This window comes from Rhinoraja longicauda, chromosome 4 (genome assembly GCF_053455715.1).
Source record: "Rhinoraja longicauda isolate Sanriku21f chromosome 4, sRhiLon1.1, whole genome shotgun sequence".
Classification (NCBI taxonomy): domain Eukaryota; kingdom Metazoa; phylum Chordata; class Chondrichthyes; order Rajiformes; family Arhynchobatidae; genus Rhinoraja; species Rhinoraja longicauda.
Genome location: NC_135956.1, coordinates 79447076 through 79462145, shown reverse-complemented (window position 1 = coordinate 79462145; position 15070 = coordinate 79447076). Strand labels below are relative to the sequence as shown.

Here is a 15070-nt window from a genome sequence, read left to right as displayed (position 1 = left end):
GACAAGGTTCCACATGGTAGGTTGATTAAGAAGGTTAAATCGTTGGGTATTAATAGTGAGGTTGCAAGATGGATTCAACAATGGCTGAATGGGAGATACCAGAGGGTAATGGTTGACAACTGTATGTCAGGTTGGAGGCCAGTGTCTAGTGGAGTACCCCAAGGATACTGTGTTGGGTCCACTGTTGTTTGTCATTTACATTAATGATCTGGATGATGGTGTGGCAAATTGGATTAGTAAATATGCAGATGATACTAAGATAGGTGGTGTAGTTAATAATGAAGTAGAGTTTCAAAGTCTACAGAGAGACTTGGGCCTTCTGGAAGGGTGGGCTGAAAGATGGCAGATGGAGTTTAATGCTGATAAGTGTGAGGTGCTGTATTTTGATAGGACAAATCAAAATAGGACGTACAGGGTAAATGGTAGGGAATTGAGGAATGCAGTGGAACAGAGGAATCTGGGAATAACTGTGCATTGTTCCCTGAAGGTGGAATCTCATGTGGATAGGGTGGTGAAGAAGGCGTTTGGTATGCTTGCCTTTATAAATCAGAGCATCGAATATAGAAGTTGGGATGTAATGTTAAAATTGTACAGGGCATTGGTGAGGCCGAATCTGGAGTATGGTGTGCAGTTCTGGCCGGCAAATTATAGGAAGGATGTCGACAAAATGGAGAGGGTACAGAGGAGATTTACTAGAATGTTGCCTGGGTTTCAGCACTTAAGCTACAGAGAGAGGTTGAACAGGTTGGGTCTTTATTCTTTGGAGCGTAGAAGGTTGAGGGGGGACTTGATAGAGGTTTTTAAAATGTTAAGAGGGACGGACAGAGTTGACGTGGGTAGGCTTTTCCCCTTGAGAGTGGGGAAGATTCCAACAAGGGGACATAACTTTAAAATTGAGGGACAAAAGTTTAGGGGTAACATGAGGGGTAATTTCTTTACTCAGAGGGTGGTGGCTGTATGGAATGGGCTTCCGGTGGAAGTGGTGGAAGCAGGCTCGATTTTATTATTTAAGAGTAAATTGGATAGGTATATGGATGAGAGGGGATTGGAGGGTTATGGTCTGAGAGCAGGTAGATGAGACTAGGTCAGAGAGTGGTCGGCATGGACTGGTAGGGTCGAACGGGCCTGTTTCCGTGCTGTAGTTGTTATATGGTTATATGGATGTGGGCAATGGGAGCAGCTTAGCTGTGGCATTTTGGTTGACACGGACGAGTTCGACTGAAGGGCTTGTTTCCATGATCTATGACTCTAAACATTTTGTTTAACCATAAAGCAATTAAAATAATTTCATTGCTGCTGGAGTGGATGGCAAAGATCAGCTGACTTGGACAGAAAATTGAACTGGAGCCACTTTGGTCAGTATGGTACAAACACTGAAAACACCCATAAAGCTGAGGTGGAAAATTGTTCTTTTATCATGACAATTATTTCAGAGTCTTGGGGCGAATTGTTATGATGTATAAAATGAATTATCTGTGTGCATTATTGTTAATTATTTCAATTTGTCTGCTTTATTTCAGAGGCGGCCTCCTGATAATTCATTTTATGTAAGGACGTGTAATAAAAATCCAAAGAAAACAAAATGGTGGTATCATGGTAGGTGCAGATCTATATAGTGTTCGTTTAGAATTATTGGTCAAAGTTTAAAAAGTTAAATCATGAGATTGTTATCAAGCATTCAGAATGTGTTTTCAGAAATGAAAACCATAGTGGAATGAGTGCAGAAAGGTAATTTACGCTTTACGAATAGAGATGCATCACTGATAGGGTTATTCTGCTGGGAACATGGTATGAACTCCTACCTCTCTGCTGTGTGCAGCTGTGCCTGATACCCAGTTGAGGGCATAGTTCTCCCCCCTTGCTTGCATAGCCATGAAGCAGGGAAAATGATCTCATTGCCACTTGGCTTGGTGTGGCGTGAGCCACCCAAAGTAATGTGCAGGGCTTGCTCTTGAATTGGTGATGGGCAGACTAGAGTAATGGGTACATCCACTCGTTACTGAGATGTGGGCCTCTGAGCTCCATCCTGGATGGATCTTGCTTGGCAGTGATTTTTCCAAGTGTTGACTGTACCTGGATTCTGCACTCTTTCATTACCTCTTGTTGGATGTGATGGAAAATGCCAACTCTTCCTCTCTTTGCATGGCTTACACAACTCTCCTCCCCTTTGATACCAAACTTGACAACCAGCAATTATCATTGAAGCAACCATATAGAAATTTCCAGGCTGGCATGAGCAAAGCAGCCAAAGCAAAAGAGGGATGGGGAGGCAATGTGGAGCATCCACTGCTGGTCTCTTGCAGTGGCCTGCATTTCCCATGCCAGGCAGTTTATAGCACTGTGCCTCACATCTTGATGCTGTGCTGCTCACCTCAGCCTGGCCAACACCGGGTCTTGCAGGTAAATCTTGAGTCCCCTGTTGTACGTATAGTCACTCTACTAGTTAAGATGCAGCCTAAGGGCCATATCTAGCTGCTAACTTAACATCAGTCCTTGCAGCAGCCTCTGTATGTTGCCTTGGTGCTTCACTCGACACTGAACCACCCATCATTACATTTCTAAGGGACTGTCAGTAGGGAACAAAAGTTTGTGTCTGTTTGGTTCAATGGATATGTATTGTCACATTTGCAATTAAACATTCCATACTGAAATTCATTTTGCATATAATGCCGGCGCGGCTATGTTTCCAAGTGTTGACTGTACCTGGATTTCATCAGGTTCACAGTCCTGGACTAGAAACACACACTACATAGAAACATAGAAAATAGGTGCAGGAGGAAGCCATTCGGCCCTTCGAGCCAGCACCGCCATTCATTGTGATCATGGCTGATCATCCACAATCAGTAACCTGTACCTGCCTTCTCCCCATATCCCTTGATTCCACTAGCCCCAAGAGCTCTATCTAACTCTCTTTTAAATTCATCCAGTGAATTGGCCTCTACTGCCTTCTGTGGCAGAGAAGTCGACAAGTTCACAACTCTCTGGGTTGAAAAGTCTTTTCTCATCTCACCTTTAAAAGTAACACTAGCATTTAGACACTAGCTTTAGTCTTAGACTGTGGCCCCTGGTTCTGGACTCCCCCAACATTGGGAACATTTTTCCTGCATCTGGCTTGTCCAGTCCTTTTATAATTTTATACGTTTCTATAAGATCCCCTCTCATCCTCCTATATTCCAAAGAATACAAGCCCTGTCTTTCCAATCTTTCCTCATATGACAGTCCCGCCATCCTGGGGATTAACCTCGTGTACCTCCGCTGCACAGCCTCAATAGCAAGGATGTCCTTCCACAAATGAGGAGACCAAAAATGCTCACATTACTCCAGATCTGGTCTCACCAGGGCCATGTACAACTGCAGAAGGACCTCTTTACTTCTATACTCAAATCCTCTCGTCATGAAGGTCAACATGCCATTAGTTTTCTTCACTGCCTGCTGTACTTGCATGTTTACTTTCTGTGACTGGTGTACAAGGACACCCAGGTCTCGTTGCACTTCCCTTTTTCTTAAGCTGACACCATTGAGATAATAATCTGCCTCCTTGTTCTTGCCGCCAAAGTGGATAACCTCACATTTAAGCACATTATACTGCATCTGCTCACTCACTCAACCTGTCCAAGTCACCCTGCGACCTTCAAGCATCCTCTTTGCAGTTCACACTGCCACCCAGCTTTGCGTCATCTGCAAATTTGCTAGTGTTACTTTTAATCCCATCATCTAAGTCATTAATATATATTGTAAAAGTTGTGGCCCCAGCACCGAGCTTTGCGGCACACCACTCGCCCATGCCTGCCATTCTGACAGGGACCCGTTTATTCCTACTCTTTATTTCCTGTATGCCAACCAATTCTCTATCCATGTCAATACCCTACCCCCAATACCACGTGCTCTTATTTTGCTCACCAATCTCCTGTGTTGGACCTTATCAAAGGCTTTCTGAAAGTCCAGATACACTACATCCACTGGGTCTCCTTCATCCATTTTACTTGTCACATCCTCAAAAAATTCCAGAAGATTAGTCGAGCAGGATTTCCCCTTCGTAAATCCTTGCTGACTCGGAACGATCCTGTTGCTGCTATCCAAATGTGCCGGTATTTCATCTTTTGTAATTGACTCCAGCATCTTCCCCACCACCGATGTCAGACTGACTGGTCTATAATTTCCTGTTTTCTCTCTCCCTCCTTTCTTAAAAAGTGGGATAACATTAGCTACCCTCCATCCACAGGAACTGATCCTGAATCTATAAAACATTGGAAAATGATCACCAATGTGTCCACAATTTCTAGAGCCACTTCCTTAAGTACCCTGGGTTGCAGACTATCAGTCCCTGGGGATTTATCGGCCTTCAGTCCCATCAGTCTACCCAACACCATTTCCTGCCTATTTCGTTTAGTTTTATTCCATCCCTAACTTCCCTTGTCAGCCACGGTTGGCTTACTCCCCATAGAATCTTTCTTCCTCTTTGCCCGAGTGGATGTCTTTTATTTAAATACAGCAATGTATACCTGTTAATATTTGGACTTCAGGGCAAGAGTGCAATAAGAAAATCATTACTTAGCAACATAGCATTAAGTACGGTATCAGTGTATTAGATATAAAATAAGACGCATTTAGTTGTGTGGTGTGTTTTTGAATTAAAAGCAGCTGAGATGTTAAATATGAAGCACATTTTTCAATTAGTTTGGTGGCACAAAGGTAAAACAAGGTGAACAATGGTTCATTTTCCACTGGGTGGCGCTTCAATGGCAGCCTTGCCTGCAGTCTGTCTATTTCGTCTTTTTTAGCTTTAGTGAGTTTTAAAAGTATGTGTTAATGTTCTCTGGTTTGTTTTATGTGGGGGGTGGGGGGGGGGGTGAAACTTTTTTTCAAGCTTTTACCTTGCCGGAGATGCGATTGTTTTCCGGATTGTATTTTCGGTCGCTCTGCGGCCTAACATCATGGAGCTGGTGGCCTTGCTCGGGACTGACTTTGAGCCTCACCACGGGGGCTTACCATCAGAGCGTACGATTCCTTGCCTGGGATCGATGCTCCAACCGCGGCCTGCGGACTTTAACATCGCAGTCTCGTGTTGAAACCAATGTCGGGCAGCTCTAATAGCCGCACGACGTTCGACTAGCCCCGACCCGCGGTCCGATCGCCCGGCGCGGGGGAGCTGAGATTCCCCCCCCCGATGTAGGCGCTTGATCACCCCGATGAGGAAGGTGCACCGCTGGCTACGGGAATAAGATTGTCCCATCAACGGAAGGTTAGAGGTCCCCGACCGCTGGAGGACAAAGTAGGGAGAGATTGGTATTTTTCTTTCACCATCAATCACAGTGAGGAATGCGGAGGAGTCACTGTGGTGGATGTTCATGTTAAAGTGTATTTTGTGTGTTCTGTTGCTTTTTATTTGTATGACTATGGCAAATGAAATTCCTCATATGATGCAAAACATACTTGGCTCATAAAGTATAATTATGATGATGGTGATGTTCCACTCATCAGGCTGAATTCTATACTTGGGACCAATTCGATCAAAAACTGAATTGTATTGCGGAGTTAGAAAGCTTCCATTTATTCATCACAAGCAACTTTTTCAGTTTTTGACACTGAAGCATGTTGAATATATGTAACAAGTAACTCCAGATGCTGGTTTAAACTGAAGATATACGCAAAATATTGGAGTAGCTCAGCGGGACAGGCAGCATCTCTGAAGAGAAGGAATGGGTGACGTTTCGGACTGATGTCGAATGAAGTAAAGTTGAGGTCCATTGCAGATGTGGGTGAGTGAGGCCCGGAGCTGCGGGAGAGCCAGAGCGAGGGCCTGCTGGTAGCGGTGCATTGCAGCCGGTGTGGCAAGGCACGGAAGGAGCGCTGTTGCGAAAAGCGGTAGATCGACTGTCGATCGGTACCTGTAATCCGGGTTGGGTCCTAACTGGGATGTCTGGAACTGGAGCTGGAATCCACGAGGTAGAAGATGGAGGCGCAGGCAAGCACCGAGAAAACACACGTGGCTGTGGTAGCGAGTCTGGGTTAAAACGTGGTCGTAGAGTCGGAGAGCAGGAGGAATCACAGAGGGGAGCAGCGAGCGAGGATGTTGCAGAACTCTCGTCGGAGAGAGGAGAACCTTTTCAAAGCAGACATACCTTGAGGAGATTTCGCAGTGGATCAGACAAAATGTGTAAGAAGGAACTGCAGATGCTGGTTTAAACCAAAGATAGACACAAAAAATGGTCTTGACCAGAAACGTCACCCATTCCTTCTCTCCAGAGATGCTGCCTGCCCTGCTGTGTTGCTCCAACTTTTTGTGTCTATCTTCATGTTGAATATACATTGTCCATAGACAGATGATGGTATCTAATCACTACAACCAGAAAATAAAGGGTTAAATAATGATGTAGGATTTGTATTGGTGTATTGAATTGGGGATGATATATTGGTTTATATCTTCTTTAGGTTAGTTATTTTGAGATTTTTAAATTTATAAATGAATTTGAGAGGGTAAATGTAGAAAATTATTTGGTGTGGTACCTAGAGCAATAGAGCTTAATGTTCATATTTGGTTGTGAAATTAAAATGCATATTTTCCAGAGTATTGTAAATTTGGAACCAATTTTCAAGACTCGTCAGTTAGAGACGCCTTTGCCAAAGATACTCCAAGATTAGAGCCATAGGTTCAATTGAGTTTAGATTTCCACCGGGTAGCGCCATCAGCGATGGCAGCCTCACCAGCGGTCTCTGTTTTTTAGTCCTTTTTGTTATTTTTATTGTGTTTTAAAAGTATGTGTTAATGTTCTCTGGTTTGTTTTATATGGTGGGTGGGGGAGGGATCGGGGGAAACTTTTTTATCAATCTCTTTACCTTGTCTGAGATACGATTGTTTTCCGGATCGTATCTCCGGTCGCTCTGTGGCCTAACATCATGGAGCTGGAGACCTTGCTCAAGACTGACTTTGAGCCCCACCGCGGGGCCGTGGACTTGCCATCGGAGCCTGCGATCCCTTGCCTGGGATCGACGCTCCAACCGCGCGGCCTGCGGATTTCACCATCGAGGAGCTCGCAGTCTAGGGTAAGGACCGATGCCGGGAAGAACCAAAGTTGCAGAAGGTTTCACCAGCTCCAACACGGGGTCCGATCACCTGGCGTGGGGAGCTGAGTCTTCCCGATGCAGGAGCTTGATCGCCCCGACATGGAGGGTCCGACTGCCGGCTACGGGAGCCAAGGCTCGAGGCCCCCAACTGCGGGAGAACAAAGAAGGGAAGAATATTGAACTTTTTTTTTCACCTTCCATCACAGTGAGAACTGTGCAGGAGTCACTGTGGTAGATGTTTATGTTAAAATGCATTTTGTGTGTTTTGTTGCTTTTTATTGGTATGACTGTATGGCAAATCAAATTCCTCACATGCTGCAAAATATTATTAGCTAAAAAAGTATGATTATGATTAGTATCATGGGATATAATTTGCACGATGACAAGGATCATTTCAGTGTTGTGGCAGGATGAAATCCTGTTTTGAGAGATTGAAAGTGTGCTTTCGGAAAGATGAACAGGTTCGTACCCTTAAATTTTCCGGAACTTTGAAGAAGAAAGAGAGCTTGCAGAGAATTTCTTTTTGTAAGGTTATGGCAAATTTAATGGATAAAATGAGAGACTGAAGGTCTAAGCAGATAAGGAAGGAATACCACAAGAAAATGGGCAATGTAGTTGCGATTTAAAAAGTAACCTACGGAGAACAGTTTTTTTTGAGCAGTGAAAGAAAATTTTAAGCTGCGGAAGCAACTCGAGCAACGCTCTTCACCCTTGTGAGCAGGAAATTTCAGGTCCTTGCACATGATAAAGTGGAGTGTGATGGGGTGCCAGATTTGTTGATAATGGCTTAAAAAAATCATAAATGATCTTTGTTTCATGGGATGGAAGTAAGTATGGCAGCCATCCCAAGAGAAGTAACCAATTTGCAACAAGTTGTCAAGTTGCCAATGGAAAGGGTGATTAACAATCATGCAATGTGTGATGTCAAATGGCAAATCAAATGAGGCATTCAGAGCAGTGTAAATTGTTTAGATTAATCATGTTTCTGGGTTGAACACAGGAAAATGTGAGTTTGGATGTTTGTAGTACAGTGGAATAGGTTGAAGACAAACGTATCAATAACTGAAATGGGGACATGAGATGAATATTGAGAGTGATAAAATGATATATAAAACGTTTCAGAAGGGGAATGTTTAGAGGGAATTCAGCGGGCACATACAGCAGGTTTAATCACAATGGATGAGGAGCTACTTTTTTGAGAATCTAAAGGAAGATGACGCATAGACTGGAGTTGGGAGGATTATAGAAAACTAGACTTCAAAGATGGGATGGAACACACAATATACCTAAAGGAAATTGAACAAGGGAAATAGAAAGCGTTCCAGTGTTAATAACTTTGCACAGGTTGTTGGTGCAAAGTGTAGCGAGTTAACCACATTGATTTGGATCAATCACCACTTAATCCAAATTTGAATCAATATGCATTTGGTTGAATTGTTTATTATTGGCTTTGCCTCCTGTAGTAGTGTCAAATGCAAATATGGAATATCTATAGTGTCAGTCATCTCATGTTTGAGTTCTGAATCTTGTTTGTCTGTTCAAATCGGGATAGGTTTTAATTTTATATTGGGGCAATCCTTTATCCGGATGTAATTGCTAGCTCTATTGGTTTGCTGAGATCAATCACTGAGTATTAAGTCTGAAAAAAGGAACCCAATTTAAAATCTACCAGTGGAAATCTTGACTATCAATTTGGTACATTCAGTGAAACCCTTTCATATGAATTATGTGTGTGCCTCTGGTACCAGTAAATATCATTCAGACAGCAGTTATGCCTCCAATAACAGTGGATTTCTCAGTTAGAAATTTACAATAATTTTTTACAATCAGTCACTGACACAGATGTCACCTAGAAGCTCCTGTTTAGCTGCTGAAATTCCTTCAACATTGAAAGACAACTGTGATTGCAGGTCCTGAAAAGGACCTTCTGTCTTGTTCTTGAGGAAACATTGCCTCTGAATCAGGGAATATTAGTTGGTAGCGATGGATACAGTGTGTGTTGTGGTAGCAGGATTTGTAGATACTTGGAGAATCTGACAGGGACCGCGACGAGAACGCTCCTGCTATGGCCTGAGCTGCTGAGCTGTGACATGCTGCATGACACATGCACTGTAAAGGATCTTGCAGAGGCCAATGACGTGGCACTAAAACTTGCTCGCTATTGGCAAACAGTTGTGTGATGACACGAAATATATAAATACAATCAGTCACTAAGAGCCAATTTCTTCCCTCTAATCAAACAAACATGTTTTAGACGAATATACAAGTTGCAGTGGACCAGTGAATTTGCAATCATTACGAACATTGTTATCCATCGCTGAGCTCAATACTTATGGTGTAAAGCGACAAGTTCTCCCATTTCTTAGGAACTGTTCAAAGCATCTGTTAATTTAAAGTTAAATTATTTTAAATAAAATGCAATCTGCTTTTATAACTGTCCTGTAACAATTTGATTCATGTAAAATTATTTTCAGTGCTATATAATGAAAAACAATTTAGTGCAAAATGTCATCTACAACCTCCAATAAGCTCTGAACTACATAGATTTGGGGGCATTGGTTTTGTCTTTTTGCACTATTATTGTTTGTTTTTATGTGCACGTATTTGTGTGTGTATATATACACATACACACGTGTGTGTTTATTTTTTCTTGTTTATTATATAATTTACAGTACTCAGTTTACATTTTCTGTTGTGCTGCTGCAGGTAAGAATTTCATTGTTCTATCTGGGACATATAATAAAACACACTTGACTTAAACGGGCAAAAATTGTGATTAAAGTTGTTTGTATATTAGTTTGTATATTATATATTATATATTACAATATATATTATATTAGTTTGTATATTATAAAGGCGAAAGCATTTTGAAGTTGGTCACAAATGGTCACACATCTTTAATGTATCTTGACGTTCTACCTTGACCTGTTTCTAATAACTCAGCTAATAGAACTCCTATTCTTTTGTTCATTATAGGTTCATGAGACTTTTCCAACCATTGCATCCTCCATGACATTTTTTAATAGAACTGAGAATATTGCATACCAGCACTGTTTCAGCACTGTATTCTTATTTGGATCTATTTTTGTTTTTACAGATGATACATGTTGATGGTTCAGAATCTTGATTTAGTAGAGGAAAAAAAGTACTGCTGAGTCCAAAAGCACTTTGATCAGTCAATCTTCAAACTTTAACAGGAACTTGCCGATAGGCACTGAAGACTACTTCCTTCACTGCATTTCTACTGGTGTACATCTGGGCACATGCTGATAGCTGGTTAAGTCCCTGCAACTGACCCTATTTGGTTTATAAACAGTATTAATGCAGCACTTAGGAAGTAATATTATTTTAACAATAACCCATCTCTTTATTTGTTTTTTTGTGAGGAGATACCTTGTGAGAAGGTTTGAAGCCCTATATTGTGCAATAAATAGATACTGATGCATGTTTGGAGACTTAAAACAAAGAAATCTGTGCAATAAGAGTTATGGGATCCTTTTTTTAATTGACATTTGCAAATTTATTATTGTACTAAATTTAATGCATTATGGTCATATAGCAGGGTATGTAAAAACTTGTGGCATGTTTAGCTGCAACAGATTTCATTTAATGAAGCATTCCAGAATAGGAAAATTTTGAATATCATTTGTTTCATTTACAAAAAAATATATTTAATTTATTATACTTGAGTTGAGCCAAATTGCCTTTAGAGCAATATATTCTTTGTCGGTGTTTTTCAGGGTCATTGACTAGTCTTCAGTGTGGGCCCTTCTGCTCCAATTCTCTTCAAAATGGACAGTTTAAACTGGAACACATCCATTATGTATTGCTTCATATTAATTTTTTTCTTCAGTGTCACGTTTTTGTTATCATACTTGAAGCTTCTAATATGAAATATATTTTGAATGAAAAGCTGTTTTTGTTGTAATATTGTCTTGTAAATTATTTTCATTACACTTGTAGATGACAACTTGTCTTTAGTTCTTTACAATATAAAAAGTACAATTCATCTTGAAGGATACGATTAATGTTTTGAAAATTGTGTTTTTTTTATTACTAAAAGGTGTTTAACATATGTTACCGTGTTTTGTTTTGGTTTATTAGCTTCACTTGATAATGGAAAACAAAGAGCTAATCTATGTTATACCATTATTTATTAATAAAATTAAATGCCAGAGGTTGGAATTTGAAGGTAATTGTAAAAATACACAACTTGGAAAATAAATGCTGCTGTGGCTTTATTAGTAATAGCAAAATTAGGGCTCAAAACTGTGGAAAACTATTTCAGGGTGCAACCTTAATCTCCAAAGATAATGAGGCAGACCAGAGACAACAGTGACCTTTTTCCAAAGGAGTGCTGATACGTCTCAGAAATGTAGCCCTTTGTGTGCTGAATCGCCTTAGCAACATTTGCAAGATTATTTCATTAACTCCTGTCAACGCATTTTGTAAATTTTTAATATTACAAAAATAAAATAAGTAAGAATACTTATTTTCATCCACAGTAACCTCCATAAATCCGACCAAGTAGTCTGCCGAAAGTTATTTTTAATAGTGCAGCATATCAGCTACATGGTTATATGACGGTGCACTATCCCCTTCAAAAATATGCAAAATTGTGAAATTGTTTTGTAAGGGAAAGCAATATTTAAATTTTTTGATCTTTGCTTCATTGATTGGCAACTTGAATTAATGTTCCTGTTGTTGGATTAAGTTATCCACAAACAACCTTTACTTGCAACATTCAAGTAGTTGGTAAGTGTACAGTCAGCAGCAATTCTGAGATGATGATAATGTGAAAATTATTTACAAATTTCTGTACTTCAGTAGGAAGTGCCTACATCCTGATTGGTATTGGCCATTATATACTCAGAAATCTAAAAATTGCATTGCATAATTAACACTTCAGCTCAAATTATTTACATTTTTGGTCAATTTTCTTAAATTAGAATTTCTTTCTTATCACAGATTTGGGATTTATCACAGTTGGGATTCAAATTTAGGCGATTTCAGCATCTCAGCAGATGACCACTGTGAGAGCCCTTTCCAGAAAAGTGGTGCGAATTTTGTATGAAACGATAACTTGTTAATTTAAACATTCTGTTTCCCCATCTTCATTTGTATGAAGGTTGTGCAGCCTGCAGCATTCTGGTAGAGGTTGATCTTAGCAAATATTGTCACTTAAAAATCTTACTATTCAGGATATTATTTTAAAAATTGGACAAACACTTCCATGTACAATTTGCAATGAAATCCCTTTAGGAATGATACTATGTTTTAACTAGATTTAGTTTATTAGTTTTTTAAAAGAACACCAGCTAATTGATGCTGTGACCTGAATGTAACCTAAATATTTGTACAGTCTTGCACTTGCAAAAGTTTTAACAAAATGCTGCATTTACCACTTGTTAATACCATTGGAGGTGGAAGAAGATCTTAAGGTTGAGAGTGTTTATTTGGCACTGTAATAAGTCAAAGTTATACACTGTTTACTTATATCTATATATATTCTGAGCATTGTACCGTGGGGAAAATAAATAACAATGAATTGGCCAAGGAAAAAATACATTTTAGTTTTATATAAGGCACTTAAATAACATTTATTAATGAATAACAATACAGTATTCTGTAAAGCATCATTTTCACTTCTGAACACAATTACCGGACCTTTGTGAATGAGAACTTTGGTATGTTGTGAGTAAATCTTCATGTAGAATATTCATAATTTTATAGAAACCTTGCAGTTCTTCAGAGGTCTTGTGTTTATTCCGCTGGGTTCTTCCTTGCCTATGGAAAAATATTAATGGACTGATTTCTGCTGAGTAAGGTAGCTACTAAGGAATTGCATACTAGGTTGGGTCACTGGCCTGAGCCACATCATTATGTTCTGAATGGTGCTGGATTACAGTCTACACTCTCCATATTCCACACTACTAACATATGAAAATCTGAATTTATCCAGAATTTGAAGCCTGACCCATGAAACTTGCTATGCAAATTCTAGTTTGTTTGTATCCACAGTATTTGTGATAATGTTTTTTTTTTTGTCTAGATGCAAGGAGGTGGTGTGAGATTGTTACTATGTAAACAATATAGAGATGACTGGATGCTCCCCAATTCAATTTAAGGATCTGTGTGCACATCTGTGCGATTTCTGGATTTTCCATGTTTCCATTTATTAACCCGTATCTTATTTCTGTTTTACATTTATTTGCACTTTTATGTTATTCTTAAAAGCGTTGTGTGTAAGTTTGTATATATGATGCATACAATGCATTTTTATGTATAATTCATTCAATTATCTACACATCTGATTAGATAAATCCTCTGCAGCAAAATGCCCCGGTGATGATTTAGTGGCTCTCGGCTGTGCAGATCAGAAAGAGCAAGATCTAAGTTGAACTAAGATGCCATTTGGAGCTGATACCATCTCACATTTGGGGAAATGGTGAAACCAGCTGGATAGCCCTGTGTACTATTGTTGACCTATTCATTAGTAATCCCTGGAAATCCAGATTAGGCTCATCTATGATGTTCATTGGTGAATCACCCACCATATACGTTTAAACTGGATTTTTAAAGAATTAGTAGGTTGCTCTTCATTTCAGGTTGAGCCAGGGCCTTGAAGAGAGAAGGAAATTGCTGATATTTTGCATTAATTACAATATAAACCTCATTGCAAAATAAGCAATAGCAATTAACTGCGATACTACTGAAACATTTCATTGGTAAAGATATCTACACAAAGCTCTTAAAAACACTTTTTCCCCCACTGTCTGCTTGTGTTTTTCTGTGGGTACAGTCATTCTGAATGCAAGTAGTTGCCAAAACATGACAATACACAGTTCCCAAATATATTTGGATTGCCTGCAGTCACTATAGCACAAGTGAGAATATATATTTTTTGCTTAAATATTCCGATGCCTGGTGTGGAATTGAGCAAGACATACAGGGGATGTTATAAAATTATATTTGCATTCTGTGATAAGCCATTCGACTCTTATTGCAGAAGAGTTTTTGAAATGAGATTGTGTTTGAGCTTTTGAAAGTCGGGGGCAGGTGCAGTGGTGGATCTGGTAGGGGGTGGTAGCGGTACCAGGTACAGCTGACAATGGTGATAAATCACCAGTGCTCCCGTACAGTCAAAGAAAAACGCAGGTTGTTGGGAACTAGTGAATTTTAGATGACGTAGGATTAGCATTGGAAAGATTGTCCACATAAACATAAATTGCACACTTCAGAGGGAAGAGTGATGGAAGAAATATCCACTGTGATAATAGGAGATTCTCTGGTTCTTACATATTTTTCTAAAGTTTTTTCCCGATTTACTTTCTTTTTTTGTCCTGTCGTTTCTATAAATGTGAACTTTGCTGTTTTTACTCAGTGGAAATAAGATGTCTGACGTACTGTCCTGGGAACTTCTGTGAACATGTTCTCTAATGTCTGATCACCTGAGTATTTTAATTTTTGACTGGTCATTTTCACCATCAATCTTATCAGGGCAGATTCATAATCTTACAGAAATTGTGCTCCCTTTAAAAGAAAAACGTTTATTTCTTATGCAAGGACAATGACATTCAACCTAGTTGTTTTAAAAAATAATAAAAGTTAACTTTAAAATATTAATCTGTACCTGTCGTGCTGTTTTTTTTGCGGGGGAACACAAGAAAATAGGAGCAAGATTAGGCCGTCAAATCCTTTAAGGGAGCGGAGGTGGAGGGAAAGTGGTGGTGGGGGGGTAGTAGTGGGGGGGACATGAACCATGTGATTTGCTGTTGAAGACCACTGGAGCAAATATGTCTTCAATGAAATTAGGTATGTGCAGTTTTAAATTAAACTCTCTCTTCATAACATAGTCATACATTTTATGACCATTGTTCTTTTATTCAATCTGAAGAGAATTGGGATGTGTAAGGAAAAAGCAAAATTGAAAAAACAAAACAGTATCTCTGTTCAATAACCTTTCTATAAATAGCAGAATATACTCATGATAGGCCTGACATTG

At 39.7% G+C, this 15070-nt stretch overlaps 1 protein-coding gene across 1 annotated transcript in view; it reads left to right on the top strand.

Moving 5' to 3' along the window:
• ube2wb (ubiquitin conjugating enzyme E2 Wb) overlaps positions 1-14645 on the top strand; it is a 65944-nt gene extending 51299 nt beyond the window's left edge. The window contains exons 5-6 of the mRNA XM_078398167.1: positions 1521-1596; positions 10163-14645. Of these exons, the coding sequence (XP_078254293.1) occupies positions 1521-1596; positions 10163-10176 (90 nt within the window). The 3' untranslated portion in view covers positions 10177-14645. The remainder of the gene's footprint in view (positions 1-1520; positions 1597-10162) is intronic.
• Positions 14646-15070: the final 425 nt, after the last annotated feature.